This window comes from Podarcis erhardii (assembly GCF_964252035.2).
Source record: "Podarcis erhardii genome assembly, chromosome: 2".
Classification (NCBI taxonomy): domain Eukaryota; kingdom Metazoa; phylum Chordata; class Lepidosauria; order Squamata; family Lacertidae; genus Podarcis; species Podarcis erhardii.
Genome location: NC_138498.1, coordinates 73968948 through 73984896, shown reverse-complemented (window position 1 = coordinate 73984896; position 15949 = coordinate 73968948). Strand labels below are relative to the sequence as shown.

General features: G+C 45.8%; 2 protein-coding genes across 5 annotated transcripts in view; one reads left to right on the top strand and one right to left on the bottom strand.

The window, feature by feature from the left end:
* The window catches only part of HEMK1 (HemK methyltransferase 1, mitochondrial release factors N(5)-glutamine), a 49610-nt gene extending 48320 nt beyond the window's left edge, over nt 1-1290 (bottom strand). For both annotated transcript variants that reach the window (XR_014153507.1, XM_081850501.1), the window contains exon 1: nt 1156-1290. The gene's annotated coding sequence lies outside the window, so the exon portion shown is untranslated. The remainder of the gene's footprint in view (nt 1-1155) is intronic.
* A 2343-nt stretch (nt 1291-3633) lies between these two features.
* On the top strand, nt 3634-15445 carry LOC309335861 (uncharacterized protein C3orf18). Of its 3 annotated transcripts, none has more exons than XM_081851132.1 (5): nt 3634-3767; nt 6147-6552; nt 7356-7381; nt 8896-9025; nt 11580-15445. In XM_081851132.1, exons 2-5 carry the CDS (start codon nt 6319-6321, stop codon nt 11649-11651), a joined length of 462 nt encoding a protein of 153 aa, XP_081707258.1. In that variant the 5' UTR covers nt 3634-3767; nt 6147-6318; the 3' UTR covers nt 11652-15445. The 3 variants fall into 3 exon arrangements, with proteins under 3 accessions (XP_081707258.1, XP_081707256.1, XP_081707257.1); XM_081851130.1 differs by having other exon boundaries at nt 3661-3715; nt 6161-6552; XM_081851131.1 differs by lacking the exon at nt 3634-3767 and adding an exon at nt 4178-4264 and having other exon boundaries at nt 6161-6552.
* Nucleotides 15446-15949: the final 504 nt, after the last annotated feature.

The window sequence follows — 15949 nt, the reverse complement described above, 5'->3', positions numbered from 1 at the left end:
CAATGGTGATATTGTCAAATATTGTCTTGACTACATGTGGATTTCCTTTTAACAGTGCCTTCCACCTGTGGCCTGGGACATTCATCCTAAATATGTTTACATAGGAGATTAGGCCCAATAAAATGAATCTAAGTGAGGTGTGGGTTCCAACCATCTGCAGTGGTAGGACTGATATTTGGTCAGCTTTAGACTGATTAGACTATAAAATATAAAAAAACCCACCTTTTTAAATTCATGCTTGACCAGTTCACAAATTGCCCACATAGGGAAAAAGACATAATGGACAGCTGATGCAGGTAACAAAGCATAGGAATATAGAATGGGAGGTGCGGATAAAAAGAGCCAAGGCTCCTCTATAATAAAGAATATAAAAGGTATCTGTGCTATTTTGCATTTTTAAAAATGTCTTCCTGTCATGATCCAAGCAGATCAGAATGTTACCCCCTTTCTCCAAATAATCAGGAAGTAGCCACAGACAATGAGAGTTGACAAAATAGTCTGAAATAGTTGAAAGTAGTTGTTTCCTGTAACACACACACACTTATTTTGTTCTGGTGTCATTTCTGATCAAACAGGTAGCAACGACAGGAACTTGTACACATAGATGATAGTGGAATAAGCACAAATGCCTCTGGCAACAATACCTGCCTCCATCATCCCTTCACCTTCTGCTGTGAAGATACTATCCTCTGTGAGAAGTGAGAGTGTCACATACAATAAACAGGAGAAATAGGAACTAGTATTCCAAGCCCAGGAGGGCACTCCATGGCATGCTTGCACATGAGTTTAACGGGATTTACTTCTAGGTTAGTGTGCAAACCTTACGCTGCAAACGACTGCAGTTTAAAATACATTATTCGTTGGGTGGAAGAAGGCTAAACCATTTTGAGCTAAACCTTCACAGAGCAGTTTCCGCCGCCCGATCAATGCAGCTGAACAGCAGATAGATGAAGTCAGAGAGAAATTCTGAATAAAGCGCGGGAACGAAGCTTGGCTTAAGAACGGTTTCCTATTTAAAAACGGGGAGAATGAGGGAGACCAATTCGCAGGTCCTTCCTTCTAAGTGAGAAGCCTTACGGAAGGCTTTTATGGACGCGTACAAAAAACATTATACCAAAATGTGGCGGCAATGAGATATTTTGTTCCTTTATTTACCTGCAAATTGACAAAGCACCAATGCAACTACCGCGCTTCTTTCCCAAGAGCAGGAGGCGAGACTCTTAAGCAAATTACGAGACTGGCAAGCGACGCACTTCCGGTTGGGGCCGCAAGCAACACGGCCTTACTCGCTAACAGGGGCGGCGGCGTACAGTTCCGCGTGAAAGGGAAAGCCTCAAAGCGTCAATCTTCCGTAAAAGGCAGAGCGAACGAGGCAAGGGGGACCCCGCATGGAAGCCTTAGCCCATTGCAGCACTTCCACAGGAGTGGCTGCGGCAGAAAACTGTGCACTAAAGAGAGAAATAGAATCTTCCTTGCAAGTTCACTTGGAAGGAAGTCCTGCAGTGTTCAGTGTTTCTTAGGATTTAAGGCTTAAATTTAGCACGGGGGGCGGGGGGGGGGGAGAGAGAAAGCCTGATTGTGTTCATGGGGCTTCTTTCCAAACAACTGCGTATAAGATAGCCCACAAGTGCTGTTCTGCTGTTGTCTCAGCATCTGTCTCTTTCTGGAGACAATGGAGGAGTGTGTCAGGGACTGGCTGGAGGAAGAGGAGTAGGGGGAGGCATCCGCCAGGGAACCCCCAAGGGGAGCCCAGGAGGCGGAAGGCTCAGAGCCAGGAGATCAGTGGTGGGACACTGAGGAGAGGACAAAGGGAGAAGATTGGGAAGAAGTGCCGAATGCCAAAGGGGCAACAGGGTTTCGTGAGCAGGGAGAGTAGTTAGAGAGTAGTGCTAGAGAGTAGTTCAGATTCGTGTGCTAGAGAGTAGTTCAGATTCGGCAGCTGAAGCAGAGGAGGGGAGTCAGGAGGCTGCTGAAGAATCCCAGGAATCTTCCTGTCCTGCTTCAACAAGCTCCCCTCCCCTCCTCCCCCATCTCCCAGAACAAGCAGAATAATGAGGAGGGAAGGACAGAGGCCAGAGGTATGCACACGCAATTTGAGACTGCTGGGGAAGAGCCTTAGAGAGGCGTGGAAGACAGGGACCTTCAGTCCTGGCAACTGCTCCATAGGGGCATAGTTTGCTGAGATCACTAGGTCGAGTTGTGTGTTTGTTTCCTTGAATAAAGAGATAATGGAGATCTGCTTCCTTTATTGCTGATCTGTGTCTGACTCCAACCCTGATAGAGTGTGCCTTTGTGAGTGAAGTCAAACTGTTGTAAGATTACAGCGCCTGTTGTGGCTGTAGAGACCAATACAGGAGATAGTTATATATATTGTAGCTGGGGCAGATGAAGGTGTCAGATTGTGCTGCTACAGATCCATCATGGTGTTTCCTCTCTCTGCGCTCCTCCCAGTGGTCATTCCCCTTTGGCCACTGCTGTGGATTCACAGCCTGACTGTTTCCAGGTACTGCAGGTATTCCCAAATGGCAGGGTTGATGTTGCTAGTCTTCATGTCACATTTGCATACATCTTTGTAATCCAGAGTTGGTCTGCCAGCAGGCCGGATGCCTGATGCCTGAAGCCAGCTCCCTGTAGGGGATCCTTTGGGATCCTGTCATCTTCCATTCTGTGGACATGACCAGCGTAGATATCTGCAAACGTGCTGGGAATGTGGGCTTGAGAGAGCACTTTTTCTTTGATATTCTGTCCTAAGTAGATTTGAGAACTATTAACTATTTCATAATACTACTAATAATAATCACATACTGGTTTTCATAAAAATATCTAGAAAAACAAATGCAGGTTAGTAGCATCACTTTGCTAACTGAACTGGGCCTCAAGCCACTTTCTCGTCACCCTCGTTGGGGTCTCAAAGGTAGAGGTTTGTCAATAAATAAATAACTGAAGTGGTTTTGATAATGGACTGCATGCATGCTGAGTGGAAGCGCAGATCCAGCAGGGGGGTTCAGACAACAATGAGTGCTGCGTTTTGGGTGGGGAGGAAGCCTCCCACTCCCAGCATTTGATGTCTTGCAAGAGACAACTGTAAGAATCATGAGACGCAGCCTCTGAGCATGGGCAGAGCACTCACCTCTCAAAGGTAGTTAAAACAACAGCAAATGTATGTTGCAAACATTAAAGAACCCGCCCTCCCCGCTCCCCCCAATTCCACACATACACGTTTTCTTCATTGCTTTATTGTTAGGGAATTCGAGGATGGGTTTGGAGGCGCGCAGCCGGTAAAATACAGTCCTGCTGAGTAGGCAGTCTGACTAGTCGAGGACCACTTTACACTAGACGATGGATTTGCCCCGGCCAAGGGCACAGCGATAAGGGACAGCTGCCGAGAAGAAAAACCCTAGTAGAGTTTTCACCGGCTCAAGCGCCTGCTCCATCGCGCTGCCGGGCACGCGAGCTTCCTTCGGCCGACCGCGAGGCGCGCCCGGATCCAGGCTTCTCGCCGTTCATCTCCAGGGCTCGCATTGCAGCCCATCTCTTCGCGGTGGCATCTCCCCGCTGTGAGTGACATCCCGGCCGGCCAATCCCGAGCCACAGCGCTGTCCTCTACTGGCCAATCCTAGGGAGAAGGGGAGATCAAAGCGGAGCATCAAGAGGGCTGGTGACAGGAGGGAGGGAGGAAGGGCTTCACCCAGCATCTCGGGAAAAACAATGGCAAGTAAGACCATGGCAGCAGCAGCAGCAGCAGCAGCTCCTGCTTTCCTGTGCAGGTAATCCGAATAGCAGCAAAGCCCCCGGAGCCCCCCAGTCTCCCAGCAACCAGAGCGATGTGCTGAGGTCCCCAGCCTAGGCGGCCATTGCATGGGAAGCGGAGAGGGGGGCAAGAGTCTTCCACGTCCAGCACAAGCGCCCCTGGCTGGTCCTCATCTCTTTGCCCTCCTCGCCAGGGCCACTCTCACAAGTTGCAGACGGGGCTCCGCCAGAGTGTCAAAAGAAGGGGGCGGGGGGGGGGCGAACGTCTCCCTCCCTCTTTGGCCTCCGCGATCCTGGGCTGGGCGGGGGGCTGCATTCCCAACCCAGGCAGGTCAGCGTCTCCGGGACTTGCAAGGGACCCGTGTCCTCCTTGCCCGGCGATCGCCTCCGTAAGTGCTGGTGTCATCATCATGGTTTTGTTTAGGCTGCTGCTAACGGGGCCCGGCACGGCCACGCGCGCCCGGCAGGGAGCGAGGAGGTCGGCGCTGACCTCTTAAGCAGGCCACGGAGATGGGTGGAGGCGGTCGGGAGGAGCGCCAGGCCAGCCAGCCACCCCAGGGAAAAAACCCCAAAATCATTCTCGGTTCCCTGACATCCATCATGTGTTGTACCTTTCCCTCGAAGGCTTCCTTTCGCTGTCCTGGTCTGTCACGTTGGGAATTGGGGAAGTGGGACGGGGAGCTGGATTTAGTTCAGAAGTGCCTGGGAACCGACTCATCCCTTGCAATAAGCAGAGCTCTGCCCGGACAAAGTTTCTCTTTGACTCTCTCTCTCTCTCTCAGTGCTTAAGCGCACTTCCATGCAAGGCCCCAGCCAAGCGGGCAATTCTTCTTGAGGTTCAACAGGGCCTTTGGGAATAGGGGTAAATAGCTCCCCACCCACCTCCACCCAAAAAACCCAGGCTGGTCTTGTATAACAATGATAATCAATCTTGGGAAATGAAAATCCATTTGCATGTTTGAGCCACACAGTTCTCACTACAGAGCAATTAAATAAGTGAATGAAAAGTCGGGGTGGAGTTTGCTTTAGAAAATAGACTTCTATATTAAAAAGTGTCCCAATGTTCTTTCCTGGTTTCCTTCATTCTCTTGAGCATGCTCCTCTCCTGGGGAAAGAAGGACACCTGAAGTGATGGGGAAAGAGTCCTAACCACATATGAACTATGATGGCTGAGGTTCAAAGTGGTTAGGGCTGCTTAGGGATGGGATGTTGTGGTCACGGTTGAAAGTTCTTTGAAAATGTCAGCTCTGATGACAACTCAGCTGTAGCAATATTAAGGCAAAAATAGTGTCTGGTTAAAAACAACAACCCTCAAGGGTTAAAATAAAACTGAGGCTGCTGCAATGCGCTGCACATTTACGAGAGAGTAAGTCCAACTGAACACATTGGGACTGCACAATAAACATGCATAGCACCTGAATGCTGGCATATATGTGCAGGGTGTGTTTTAGCACAGGGGAAAAGGGCATTTCAATGGCATTTCAATGGCATTTCTTTTTAAATGTAGTAACAAATAGTATGGAGTGCCCAGGGATATAACTGCAGTCTTATGCCCACTACCTCCTGTTGGGAGAAGATGCCATTGAACTCAGTGAGGCTTGCATACGAGTAAAGATGCCTAGGGTTGTACAGTCATTCTCTTAAAATTCAAGAATTCATGCTCTTTCATTAAAACTAACTTAGCAACAAAAGGAAGTGCTTCACACAATGCATGCATGTAGTTTGTTTTTTGAACTTAACATCACAGGATATTGTTATAGTGAGAATATGTTTAAATGACTTGATTCAATTCAGGAGAACTGATCTGTTGGTAACTAAATTTCATTGCCAAAAGTGAATAGTAAGGATTAATAACAGGCGTGGGATATTGCTATTGAATCTTGCCTTGAAGGCACCTCAAGTACTGTGCCCATGTTGCTTGACCACACCCAAGTCCACTCACATGATACTTCTGTAGGCCAGCTGACTAGGCCATGTGAGATTCCAGAAGGTCAGCCGGCCACCTGGTGAGTTACTTGATACTCCGCTAAACTTATTTCTACTTTATTGACTCACATCTATGTTTATAGTACATGCCACCATCCAGAAGGCTTGAGCTGAGTAACTAAAGTATAACCTTCCTAACAAAACAGAATGTTCAAATTAAAAAAGGAATTCATTGAGACTAGCTTCTGGGGAGATGTGCCTAGGATTGCAGTATTAGTGTTGTAAGGTGGTTAAGAGTTTGGTTCAGATTTCAGCTCAGCCGTGAATGAACTGGGCTGGCCTTAGGCAGCTTTCCCTCCTCAGCTCTTCATCTATAATATGGTCCTAAGAATACCAGTCTAGTTTAAAGGGTTGCTGTAAGGATACCTTGGGAGGTAACGACTGATTTATCCTTTCCCTTCTATTGCTAGAGATTAGCCAATAGGACTTCAGAAGAGCAACGGAAGAAAATGCAAGGAAAGAGCTTTCCCATCAGGCTTCTTAACTGAAGAGGCAAGGAAATGCACTTTGCAGCAGAAAAGTAAGAACTTGGTTGTTCAAGACATCAATCAAGGAGAAGACAACCAAAAGCTCTGGCCCAAAATGAATTATAGCACATCCACTGCAAACACTTTGTACCATAGTGGCACTCCCACTTCCGAGCCAGACCATGGCATGACTGTGGATGGTGCTGGATCAGAAACTGCTACACTGACCCCTGAAACCAGCAGCTTTAACAGCACCAAAATTCCAGATGTGGCTGGCAATGGTTCTGGCATGGGGACCATGCTGCTGTCCTTCGGCATCATCACTGTGATTGGGTTGGCTGTTGCTATGGTAAGACGGTCTCTACCATGTGGTTCCTACGGGAGGGCTGCAGATTGCTTAGTTCAGGAGCTCCACTATAATATTTCAAGCAGGGTACAAAAATGCTTAAGCCTGGTCCAGTCCTTGGGTGCCAGTCTACCTTGATCATGTATCAGTTTAAATGGCACGGCTTTTCACCGAAGGACCCTGGGAATTATTTTCTCATTTGGTTGTTTAAAATCCTCTGTTAGAGATCCCAAGACACCCCCTCTCTCCAAAAGCACAGAACTGCAGTTTCCTAGGAAAAGCGACTAATTATTAAGTCTAGCTATAGGGTTGGCTTCAGAGATGAAGTGCAAACCAGTGCATGTCTACCCAGAAGTAAGTTATGTTGCGCTCAATGGGGCTTGCTCCAAGGTAAGCATGTGTATAGACTTGCAGCCTAAGGTTGCAATCCCATTCATATTTTCCTGAGAGTAAGGCCCGTTGAACACAGTGTGACTTACTTCCAAGGGTTGCTCTGTAAATTAAGCTGTAATCCAATATGGGCTTATTTGGGAGTGAGGTTTCCTTCTGATTATGCATGTCTAGGATCGCTCTCTTAGTTACTGAGTTACCTCTTACTAAGGTAAAGTAAACTGGGTTTCCAACTAGTTCTTCCTAGTATGCATGAGTGTACACAAATGCCCCAATCCTACACCTACTTTCCTAGGAGTAAGCCCCATTGCACTCAATGTAATTTTGCATGCCAAAGAGTATACAGCACTTGTTTTTCCTAGGAATGGGTGTGAAAAGGTTTCTCCAGTACTTACAACAACTTTCTGCTTTTCTAGGTTTTATATATCAGGAAGAGAAAACGGTAAGTGCCCCTTGCTGTTGGTAAAGCAATGTTTAGAGACTGATTGTTTCTGTGTTTGAAAATCTCCTGTAATAACCTCTGCATTTAGGCAGCAGAGACTGAACCAAGCCAAAGATTGTACCATTAAAGCAATCTTATACATGCCTCCTCAGAAATAAGTCCCATTGAGTTCAATGAGATTTTTCTCCCAAGTACATACATATAGGATTTCAGCCTAAATGCAACTCTGGTGATGTGGTCCCTGCTCAGAGTACTTAAATTCTAAACGGTTGCGGAGGGGCCACTAGGGATGCATCGGAAGATGGCTGACAATAACATCTCTCCAACCCACAGGGGGTAATTGGGAGGCTGTGATGGGAGTAAATAGCCTCCCAACCCCCCCAGGATTGTGTGTGTGTGTGGGGGGGGCTGCCCTTGCCTGCTGTGCCCTATACCACCCCCGAATTTGAGGGGATGGGGGCACTAGGCAGAATGCCCTCCTGTGGATCTCGGCGCTCCTGGACGCTGTCTCTGATCCGCGCCTCTAGCTGCAAGAACTTCAAAAGAAACAATTAGGAGGAAGCGAATGCACATATTTCAAGGAAGGAGGGGGAGTAAAGACTGCTAACTGAAGAGTTCTCTGATAAACAAGATGAGTCGGAAGAACAAGAATCAATCATGAGAAGACAGCCAAGACTCAGTATGGCAAAGGGACTGGATGGGGGAGGGGAAAAAACTTTTCTTTCTTTCCTCTATGTGATTAAACAAGAACCCCCCCCCCAACAAGTAAGAAATGCCGTTTTAATGACTTAAGCAGTGGATTTACATCTGTGTGGAGATAAATTTTCTAACCAAAGCATGTTTTAAGAAGAGCGTGGAAAGTTTTAAGAGCTCTGGAATGACACAGTTAAAAATACCGTCGCCATATTGGTAAGCTCTGTCGGAGGACTTGAGTCTGGGAGGAGGAAAAGAGCTGTTTTTATACTGTGGGTGAGACTCCTCAGTGGGACTTAAGAACGACAGATCCTGAGATTAATGATGGAAAGAGCGATGTTATTTATGAAAGTGATGATATATGGAAACCATCACGATATGAGGATTGGTCGAACGGAAAAATGCACACAGGATATAATTGGTGTTTATCTGCTTAAGGAGACTATCAGAAGAGATCATAAAGGAAAAAGAAAAAATGTACGAACAAGATGAGATGTGGAAACAGCAAGATAAGACTGGATAGAATTATGAACTTTATCTGGACTGATTTGGATATGAACGCAGTAGCAAGAAGATGATCAGAATCCCCCTTCGAAACTTGAAATATGGGTCCCCTCAACAAAAAATTTAAATTTGGCTTTGTAATTCAGAATTTATGTGATGTGATTTGATTTGATTTGATTGGTCGGTTAATAAAAATTATTTTTTTTAAAAAAAATAATTCTAAACGGTTGCTGAGCAAAAACTGGAACGTTGATGTTCCTGCGCAGTCCGATAACTTCACAGTGGTGGAATTTTCACTGTCCGTTTCCCCTCCGTAGACTAGAGAAGTTGCGACATCAGCTCATGCCCATGTACAACTTTGATCCTGCTGAAGAACAGGATGAGCTGGAACAAGAGCTGTTGGAGCATGGCAGAGATGCTGCTTCTTTGCAGGCTTCACAGAATAAGGTAATCTCCACCCCCCCTCCCGCCAACCAAGGCATTGATAGTTTGGTATCTTAAAGGGGTATTGTGATCATCTCTGCTTGCATGGCTCCAGGCTAGACCCACATCAGGTTAGAAGAAGATTTTCTGTGCTGCTTTTCCTTCTGAAGCCATGACTCTTTCCCCCTTTTTCAAAGTACATACTGTATATGGGATTGGAATTTGTGATCAATTTTAGTCCAAAATTAAAAGGTTTCTGTAAGTGATTATAAAGGATTAGCTGAAGTTATTGCAACAATATGTGTGTGTGCGCGCGCGCCCACACACACAACTTTCTGATTTCAATGGGAGCTGCTTTGAGTAAGTGCACAAAGGATTGCAACCTCTAATGCTAATAAAATGAACTGAGTGGAACCTGAATGCAGGAGACACCTGGAAGATTCATTTGTTCAGCTGAACTGTTTAGATGGCAGTTGTAATGGCCCTATAATCCTTGTCCTAAATGTGTGAAACTGCTTTTATACTGCATCAGACCATTGGTCCATATAACCCAGTATTGCCTACTCTTGACTGGCAGTGGCTCTCCAAGGCTTAAGATACAATTCTTCAGACATAAGTTCTTTAAGTAGAGTTTCTGGGATTGAACCTGGTATCTCATGCATGTAAAGCAGGGGTGACCAGGCCTGCAGGATCTCCTTTGGTGTGTGTGTGTGTGTGTGTGTGTGTGGTTTTTTTATTATTATTACTAGCACTCTGAGGTTCCCTAATGACAGTTGGGTGTAAAATAGTAACTCAGGCCGGCTGGATGCTCAGCCCAGGAATTAGCGATCAGCACCAGAGTTCTTCCTCTCAAAAATACATGCCTGGTTCCCCTCGCCCCCCATAAAAAAAAATACTTTGCAGCAACATAATTTGTGGGAGTAAAGAGTCTTTGTTGCTGCTGCTGCTGTTTCACCCTTGAGAATACCAAAACCTTGCTAATCTATTGCAAATAGCCAGCAAATCATCCATTAGATCCTGACCTACCTTCTGCCTTCATTTAATGTAAAGCATGTATTGAAGTCAATATGATATAGAGTGGAACTTATATTGGCTGCAACTCTCAGAGTTCTGAAAAAATAATGTTGTGTTAAAAACTGATGAGGGAGAAACGCTTCACAAATGCTCAGAAGAAATCTTTACTATTGCTCTGCATGCTTCGAATTAAGCTTTTCCATAGAAATAAAAGGGACGCGGGTGGCGCTGTGGGTAAAAGCCTCAGCACCTAGGACTTGCCGATCGAAAGGTCGGCGGTTCGAATCCCCGCGGCGGTCCCAGCGCCTGCCAACCTAGCAGTTCGAAAGCACCCCCGGGTGCAAGTAGATAAATAGGGACCGCTTACCAGCGGGAAGGTAAACGGCGTTCCGTGTGCTGCGCTGGCTCGCCAGATGCAGCTTGTCATGCTGGCCACGTGACCCGGAAGTGTCTGCGGACAGCGCTGGCTCCCGGCCTATAGAGTGAGATGAGCGCACAACCCTAGAGTCTGGCAAGACTGGCCCGTACGGGCAGGGGTACCTTTACCTTTACCTTTATAGAAACAAGTTCCAGAACTGAGCCATGGCTTCCATAAAGAAGGAGAGGAAAGGAGAAGCATTAGCTGGTCTCACAATGTATGTTTGTTTTTTCTTTACATTTTCTCTAAAAGCTTAGCCAGCGGGAACAGGAAGATCCGGTATGTTTCTGTGCAGGTGGTGGGAATGGAATAGAGTAGACCCTTCTCTTGTACCTGAACCTATCCTGTAATAGATCAGTAGAGAAATCCTGGTAGCTTTGAGAAATTTATCTTGGCCGTGATCAGAGCAACAAGCTCATGCCAGCAAAGTACCTGTTCACATTCACACTGATAACTAAGGAGATTACGAGCTACTGGTTCAGTGTGATGAAATCAGTTCTGCAATATTATAATTAAAAAAACCACAAACAAACAGCTTTTGAGGCAGTTTAGCGGGATTTTAAGCCAAAGTGGAACATGCTTAGAAATAGCAAGTGGCTCTGGTAGGCTTGGAGCTGCCCCTGGCTATAGGGTGGTAGTGATTGGGTGCCACCAAGTTGGGGTTCTGAAAAGTCAGAGGAGGGTAAGGCTACCTCCTTACCCACCTGGCAGTGCCATCTCCTTGGGTCCCCTTCCTGACAACACTCCAGTGAGGCGGGTACTGCAGGGGCCTCTCCTAGTGTGATTTCCTCCCTATTCCAAGTCCAGGGCCATGACAGTAGCAGTTGCAACACCTGCATTCAATTTTTGCTTCATTTCTCCCTCCCTGCCCACCTGGCGTTTTTCTTCCCCTAACAATATTTGTTTGTGGACAACCACTTCCTGCCACCCAGGCCACCAGAGAGCAAGAGATTAGTTGTGTGTTTACTTTTACGATACATGGACCTTTAAGAATCTGGCTCACTATTACTTCTGTCATAGGATTGCCTATGAGGGCAACATTTTACAGGTCCCAGAGAAGCAAATGAGGGTAAAGTACACACAAATTCCTTCTTAAATCTGTTTCCACCACTGTCTCTTTCCAATTTCTTTTTTGTTTTGTTACAGACAAATCAAGGGGTACTCCAGAGACCTAGTCGCCTTGTGTTCACAGATGTTGCAAACGCCATCAATGCATGAGCAGTGCTTCCTCAGTCCGAGAGGCAGGAGGGTGACACCAGCCAGCTAGCAACTTGCCACGGACAGTGACCATTGATTCCAGGTGGGGTAGAAGGTGCCAGGAACCAATGTGAAACCTGTCGGGAATCTGTTGCCATCAAGAAGCTACTTCACTCAGAGCTTGATTGGTAATGCCAATACCAAGCTGTGTGTGCTGAAAAGTGCAAGGTTTTTTGAGATAAATTGATAAGAACATGCATTGTGACAGGCTAGAGTTAGGAATGAGAGCATCAGTTTCTAAGGCCTTCTTCCTTTGGGTTGTTGTCAGAGTATCCTAAGGTCAGAATCTTGCGGGTTAACTCAATCCACTTCATGCAATAGACTCCCATTCTCAGATATGTGGGTGCATCTTTCTGGCACTGGAAGCCTGGGCAGTTGTCTCTGTCATCTGGATTCAAGCCTATATTATGATGTGCACCTGGTTGTCCCATCTCATGTTTCATGCGCATAAGAGGCTGACCTTAAGCATGAGCACAAGGTCCAGAATTTTCCTTACGAACTTCTATTAGATTTCTCGAGCCCAGGTACTCTAGCTAGCTCACCTTGAGGACCATTTGCAAGTTGATGCTGTAGAGTGTGGCTTCTAGAAGCTGGGGACTCTCCCATATCAGAAGGGCTACCTCTCATGAGCACTTAACTAAAGGGAGAGTCTTAGAAGTAGGAGCAGCAATATGTAACTCATGGATTTTGAGATGATTTATCCCATCCTTCTTCAGCCAAAGACAGTAAGCCTTAGCTGAAGACCTTTGTGTGCACATGCATATTCTTGCATATACTTAATCAGATATGGGTTCATGTCCATACAGAACTGTTAAAAGCCTGAACTGTGTCTGCCACAGGATCTGCATTCAAGGTTCTTTTTGCATTCTTTTGAAAATATTCAAGAACATTACAAGAAAAGCAAAAGGCGCAGGACAGTTTTGTACATTGGGTTCTTGTTCTGACCTGACTCTGTGTTCCATGCTGAAGATATTCCAAATTTTCTGATAGTTACTAAATCGAATAAATCCTACAATGCAGGCAAACCTCAGTACATGTAAGTTAACACAGTTTTATTTTACACTCCTGGTAGAGTGGGGAGGAGAATGTTGTTATTTATTTATATATATTAAGATAATTTATATCCCAGCTTTTGACTAAAAATAGAATGCTCAAAGGGCTCGGGGTGTAGAATGCAGATTTTGTCCCCCCCCCACCTTATTTTCAGCATAGGACCAAGGAAGAGAGGGGATTACCATTCCTCTGGAACAGCCTTTTCCAATCAGATGCCCTCCATATGTCTTGGACTACACCTCCCATCAGCTCCAGCTAGCCTGGGGGCTGATGGGAGTTGTAGTGTGAAACATCTGCAAAGCACCAGGCTGGCAAATGCTGATGCAGAACACAAGGGAACAATATGATGCTGATGTAAAGGGTCGTGTGCTGAGCAAAGAAGCCCCACACTGTCTCTGCTAGGAGCTCAGGTTCCTTATGAGTTAACAGGGATATTTTGGGACACTGAAATTTTCTTTTAGAATTGTGAATATGATAGTTTTGTTCTCCTCCCCAGTGGTGGCTTACATACTCAGGAATTTGCAGTAGCAGCCAGGTGCTGCGTTAGGTCAGTCTTTGTGGTCTGATGATGTCTATGCCTGTTTCCGAAACCCTCTTGATATTTACGTATTTATTAGAGTCCTATCCTGCCTTTCCACCTCCACGTTCGAGGAGACAAACCAAATAGCCATTACACGAAACTGCTGTAACAAATCAGTCAAGAAGCATCGAAGTAAAGTACAATCAAAGGGACAGTGTTTCTTGATGGAAAATGGGAGAGCCTGGTTTGGACCCTCCTGCTGCTGGCGGCTGGTTGTGCCCTACAATGTCATTAGTGTACAAAGAGAAAAGCTGAAGCGTGGGCAGGTAAAAAAGCCCTTCTGCTATCCACAATCCCTGTGCAGTTCAGCATCATAGCTCCTTGTACCCCTCCAGATGTTTTTGACCACAACTCCATCAGCCCCAGCCAGCATGACTAATGGTCAGGGAGGATGGGAGATGGAGTGAAGCGTAGAAGGGCTACTGTGCAAGTATTGACATTTGTGGGCATCTATGCACTTTAGCACAGGTTCCGAAGCTAACCACAAACTACTTATTTATGTGTGGGCTGCTTATCAGGGCAAAGGAAAGTGTAGTGCAGTATAAGTAGGATTTCATATTAAAGTGTTTGTGGGGGATGAGAGTCTCCTGGCTGTTCTCTTCTGTGCTCCCAAGGGAGCTACAGCAGCCGAAACGCACTTCCGTCACCTTCTTCGGTTTCCATTGGGAACAAAATGGGAAGCTTGGGGGGGGGGAACGTCAGAGAAACCTCATTCCAATCCTTTAACCTTCTAAACCCAGTTTCTCTTTCCTCCCTTGATAGAATTTTTTTGCTTGCGTTTCATGCAAAAGGCAGGTTGTGATCATGTAAAGCTGGATCCATATGATAGATTTGAGATGCTCTGCTGTCATGCAGATGAGTAAGTGGTTTGACATATGCGGAGCGGTACTGTTGATGTGTTGTCACTGAATGTGCCCCCCACCCCTGGCCTGTGCATGCAAATTTGCCACTCAGGTCTTTTCTAGACCTGTAAAACATGTGTGTAGAGGTGTATAATGCATATGACTGGCGACGTGAGTATATAGTGTCAAACTCCATGAATTAGAACTTTGCAGCCAGTGTTAAGTCTCCCTACTCCCTATGTATCTTCTTCACTTTTGGGGTGTATATAATTGCATCGGATAATGGAAACTTTCTCATTCAATGATCATTTCCCGAGGGCATTCACACAAACACCAGTAACACAATTCCCTCCACCAGTCCTACTTGACACTCCGAAAGAAAGAAAGAAAGAAAGAAAGAAAGACTCTCAAAAGATTCCAAGGGCTCAGCTGAATCTACAATTCACAGATAGCTTTCACTGTGACTTCAATTTCCATTTCAACCCAGATCTATAAGACAGAAACCCTGGCTGGCATTGATGGCATTCAATAAGGCTGTAGCTTATAAAGTGAAGTATATTGAGGCATTAGAGATTGGCAGTAAGGCCTCCAACACTGAAGTATCAGGTGGTTCTTTAGCAGGCAGCAGCTGCTACTCAGAAGTCATGCACCACCCTTTGCCAACCATAAGTTTTGGACTACAATGCCCATCTACCCAGGCCAGTATATCCCCAAAACATTTGGAGGGCACCTGGTTGGCAAAGACTGCTCTATTCTTTGCAGTACTGGCTTTCTTTTTCTCACTGACAGCATTGGCTTTTTCGCATTCTCATCACCGAAGCAAAAAATAAAATAAAATAAAAAATGACTGGAAAATGAAGTTTGTTTCCAAAGGCAACAATATGCTCCATGAAGTGCCATTAACTGAAATCCTTGCAATTCTCAGGCACTTGAAAACATAGAGGCTGAGTGATTAACTTACTGCATATTTGGTAGAAACGTGCACTTTGATCATAGGCTGTTTCTGAAGGGCGTGCTATATATAGTATGAATGGTTCTGGAAAGGAAATGGGATATTATTACCAGTTCCTTTCTGCCCTGCATCTGGAAGGCTTTCAGTAATGTAGTGCTGATGGCTTCACTGAAAGGGCAGTGCAGGTATTTGTTAGGCTTGTGTACCATCGTATTCTTCGAATGCAATAGCCCTTTCTTACATGGTACTTGGAAGTCTCTGCGTAATGTAGGATAACCATTGCAATATGTTCCTGTATTTGAGACGTTATTAAAATATTTATGTGAAATCAAGCGTGTGTTTTACTTGCTCTGCTTGCTGATCCGTGGGGCTGCCCTTGAGACTGACCCAGAAACCCCAGCGGGTGCAGAATGGTATGCCTGGTATGCCCCACAGAGGAACTTACGGTCTTCAAATAAAAACACCTTGAAGGTCCCAGGCCACAGAGAGGTTAGGCTGGCCTCAACTAGAGCCAGGGCTTTTTCGGCTGCGGCTCCAACCTGGTGGAACGCTCTGTCACAAGAGACAAGGGCCCTGCAGGACTTGACATCTTTCCGCAGGGCCTGCAAGACAGAGCTGTTCCACCAGGCCCTTGGTCAGGGCGCAGCCTGACTCCCTCCTTTGGCAATCTTTACAAAACTTTAATTTATGGTTGCCATCAATTTTGATTTTAATTAATTTTTATAATGTTTTTATAATGTTGCACTGTTTTAGTGTTGTTAGCCGCCCTGAGCCCGGCTTCAGCTGGGGAGGGCGGGATATAAATAACATTTATTATTATTATTATTATTAT

What these genes read in the sequence shown, in the direction of transcription:
- LOC309335861 (XM_081851130.1), top strand. An exon ending in TTGGGTTGGCTGTTGCTATG is followed by an intron (nt 6,553 to 7,355) that starts GTAAGACGGTCT and finishes CTGCTTTTCTAG; the next exon opens with GTTTTATATATCAGGAAGAG. An exon ending in TGCAGGCTTCACAGAATAAG is followed by an intron (nt 9,026 to 11,579) that starts GTAATCTCCACC and finishes GTTTTGTTACAG; the next exon opens with ACAAATCAAGGGGTACTCCA.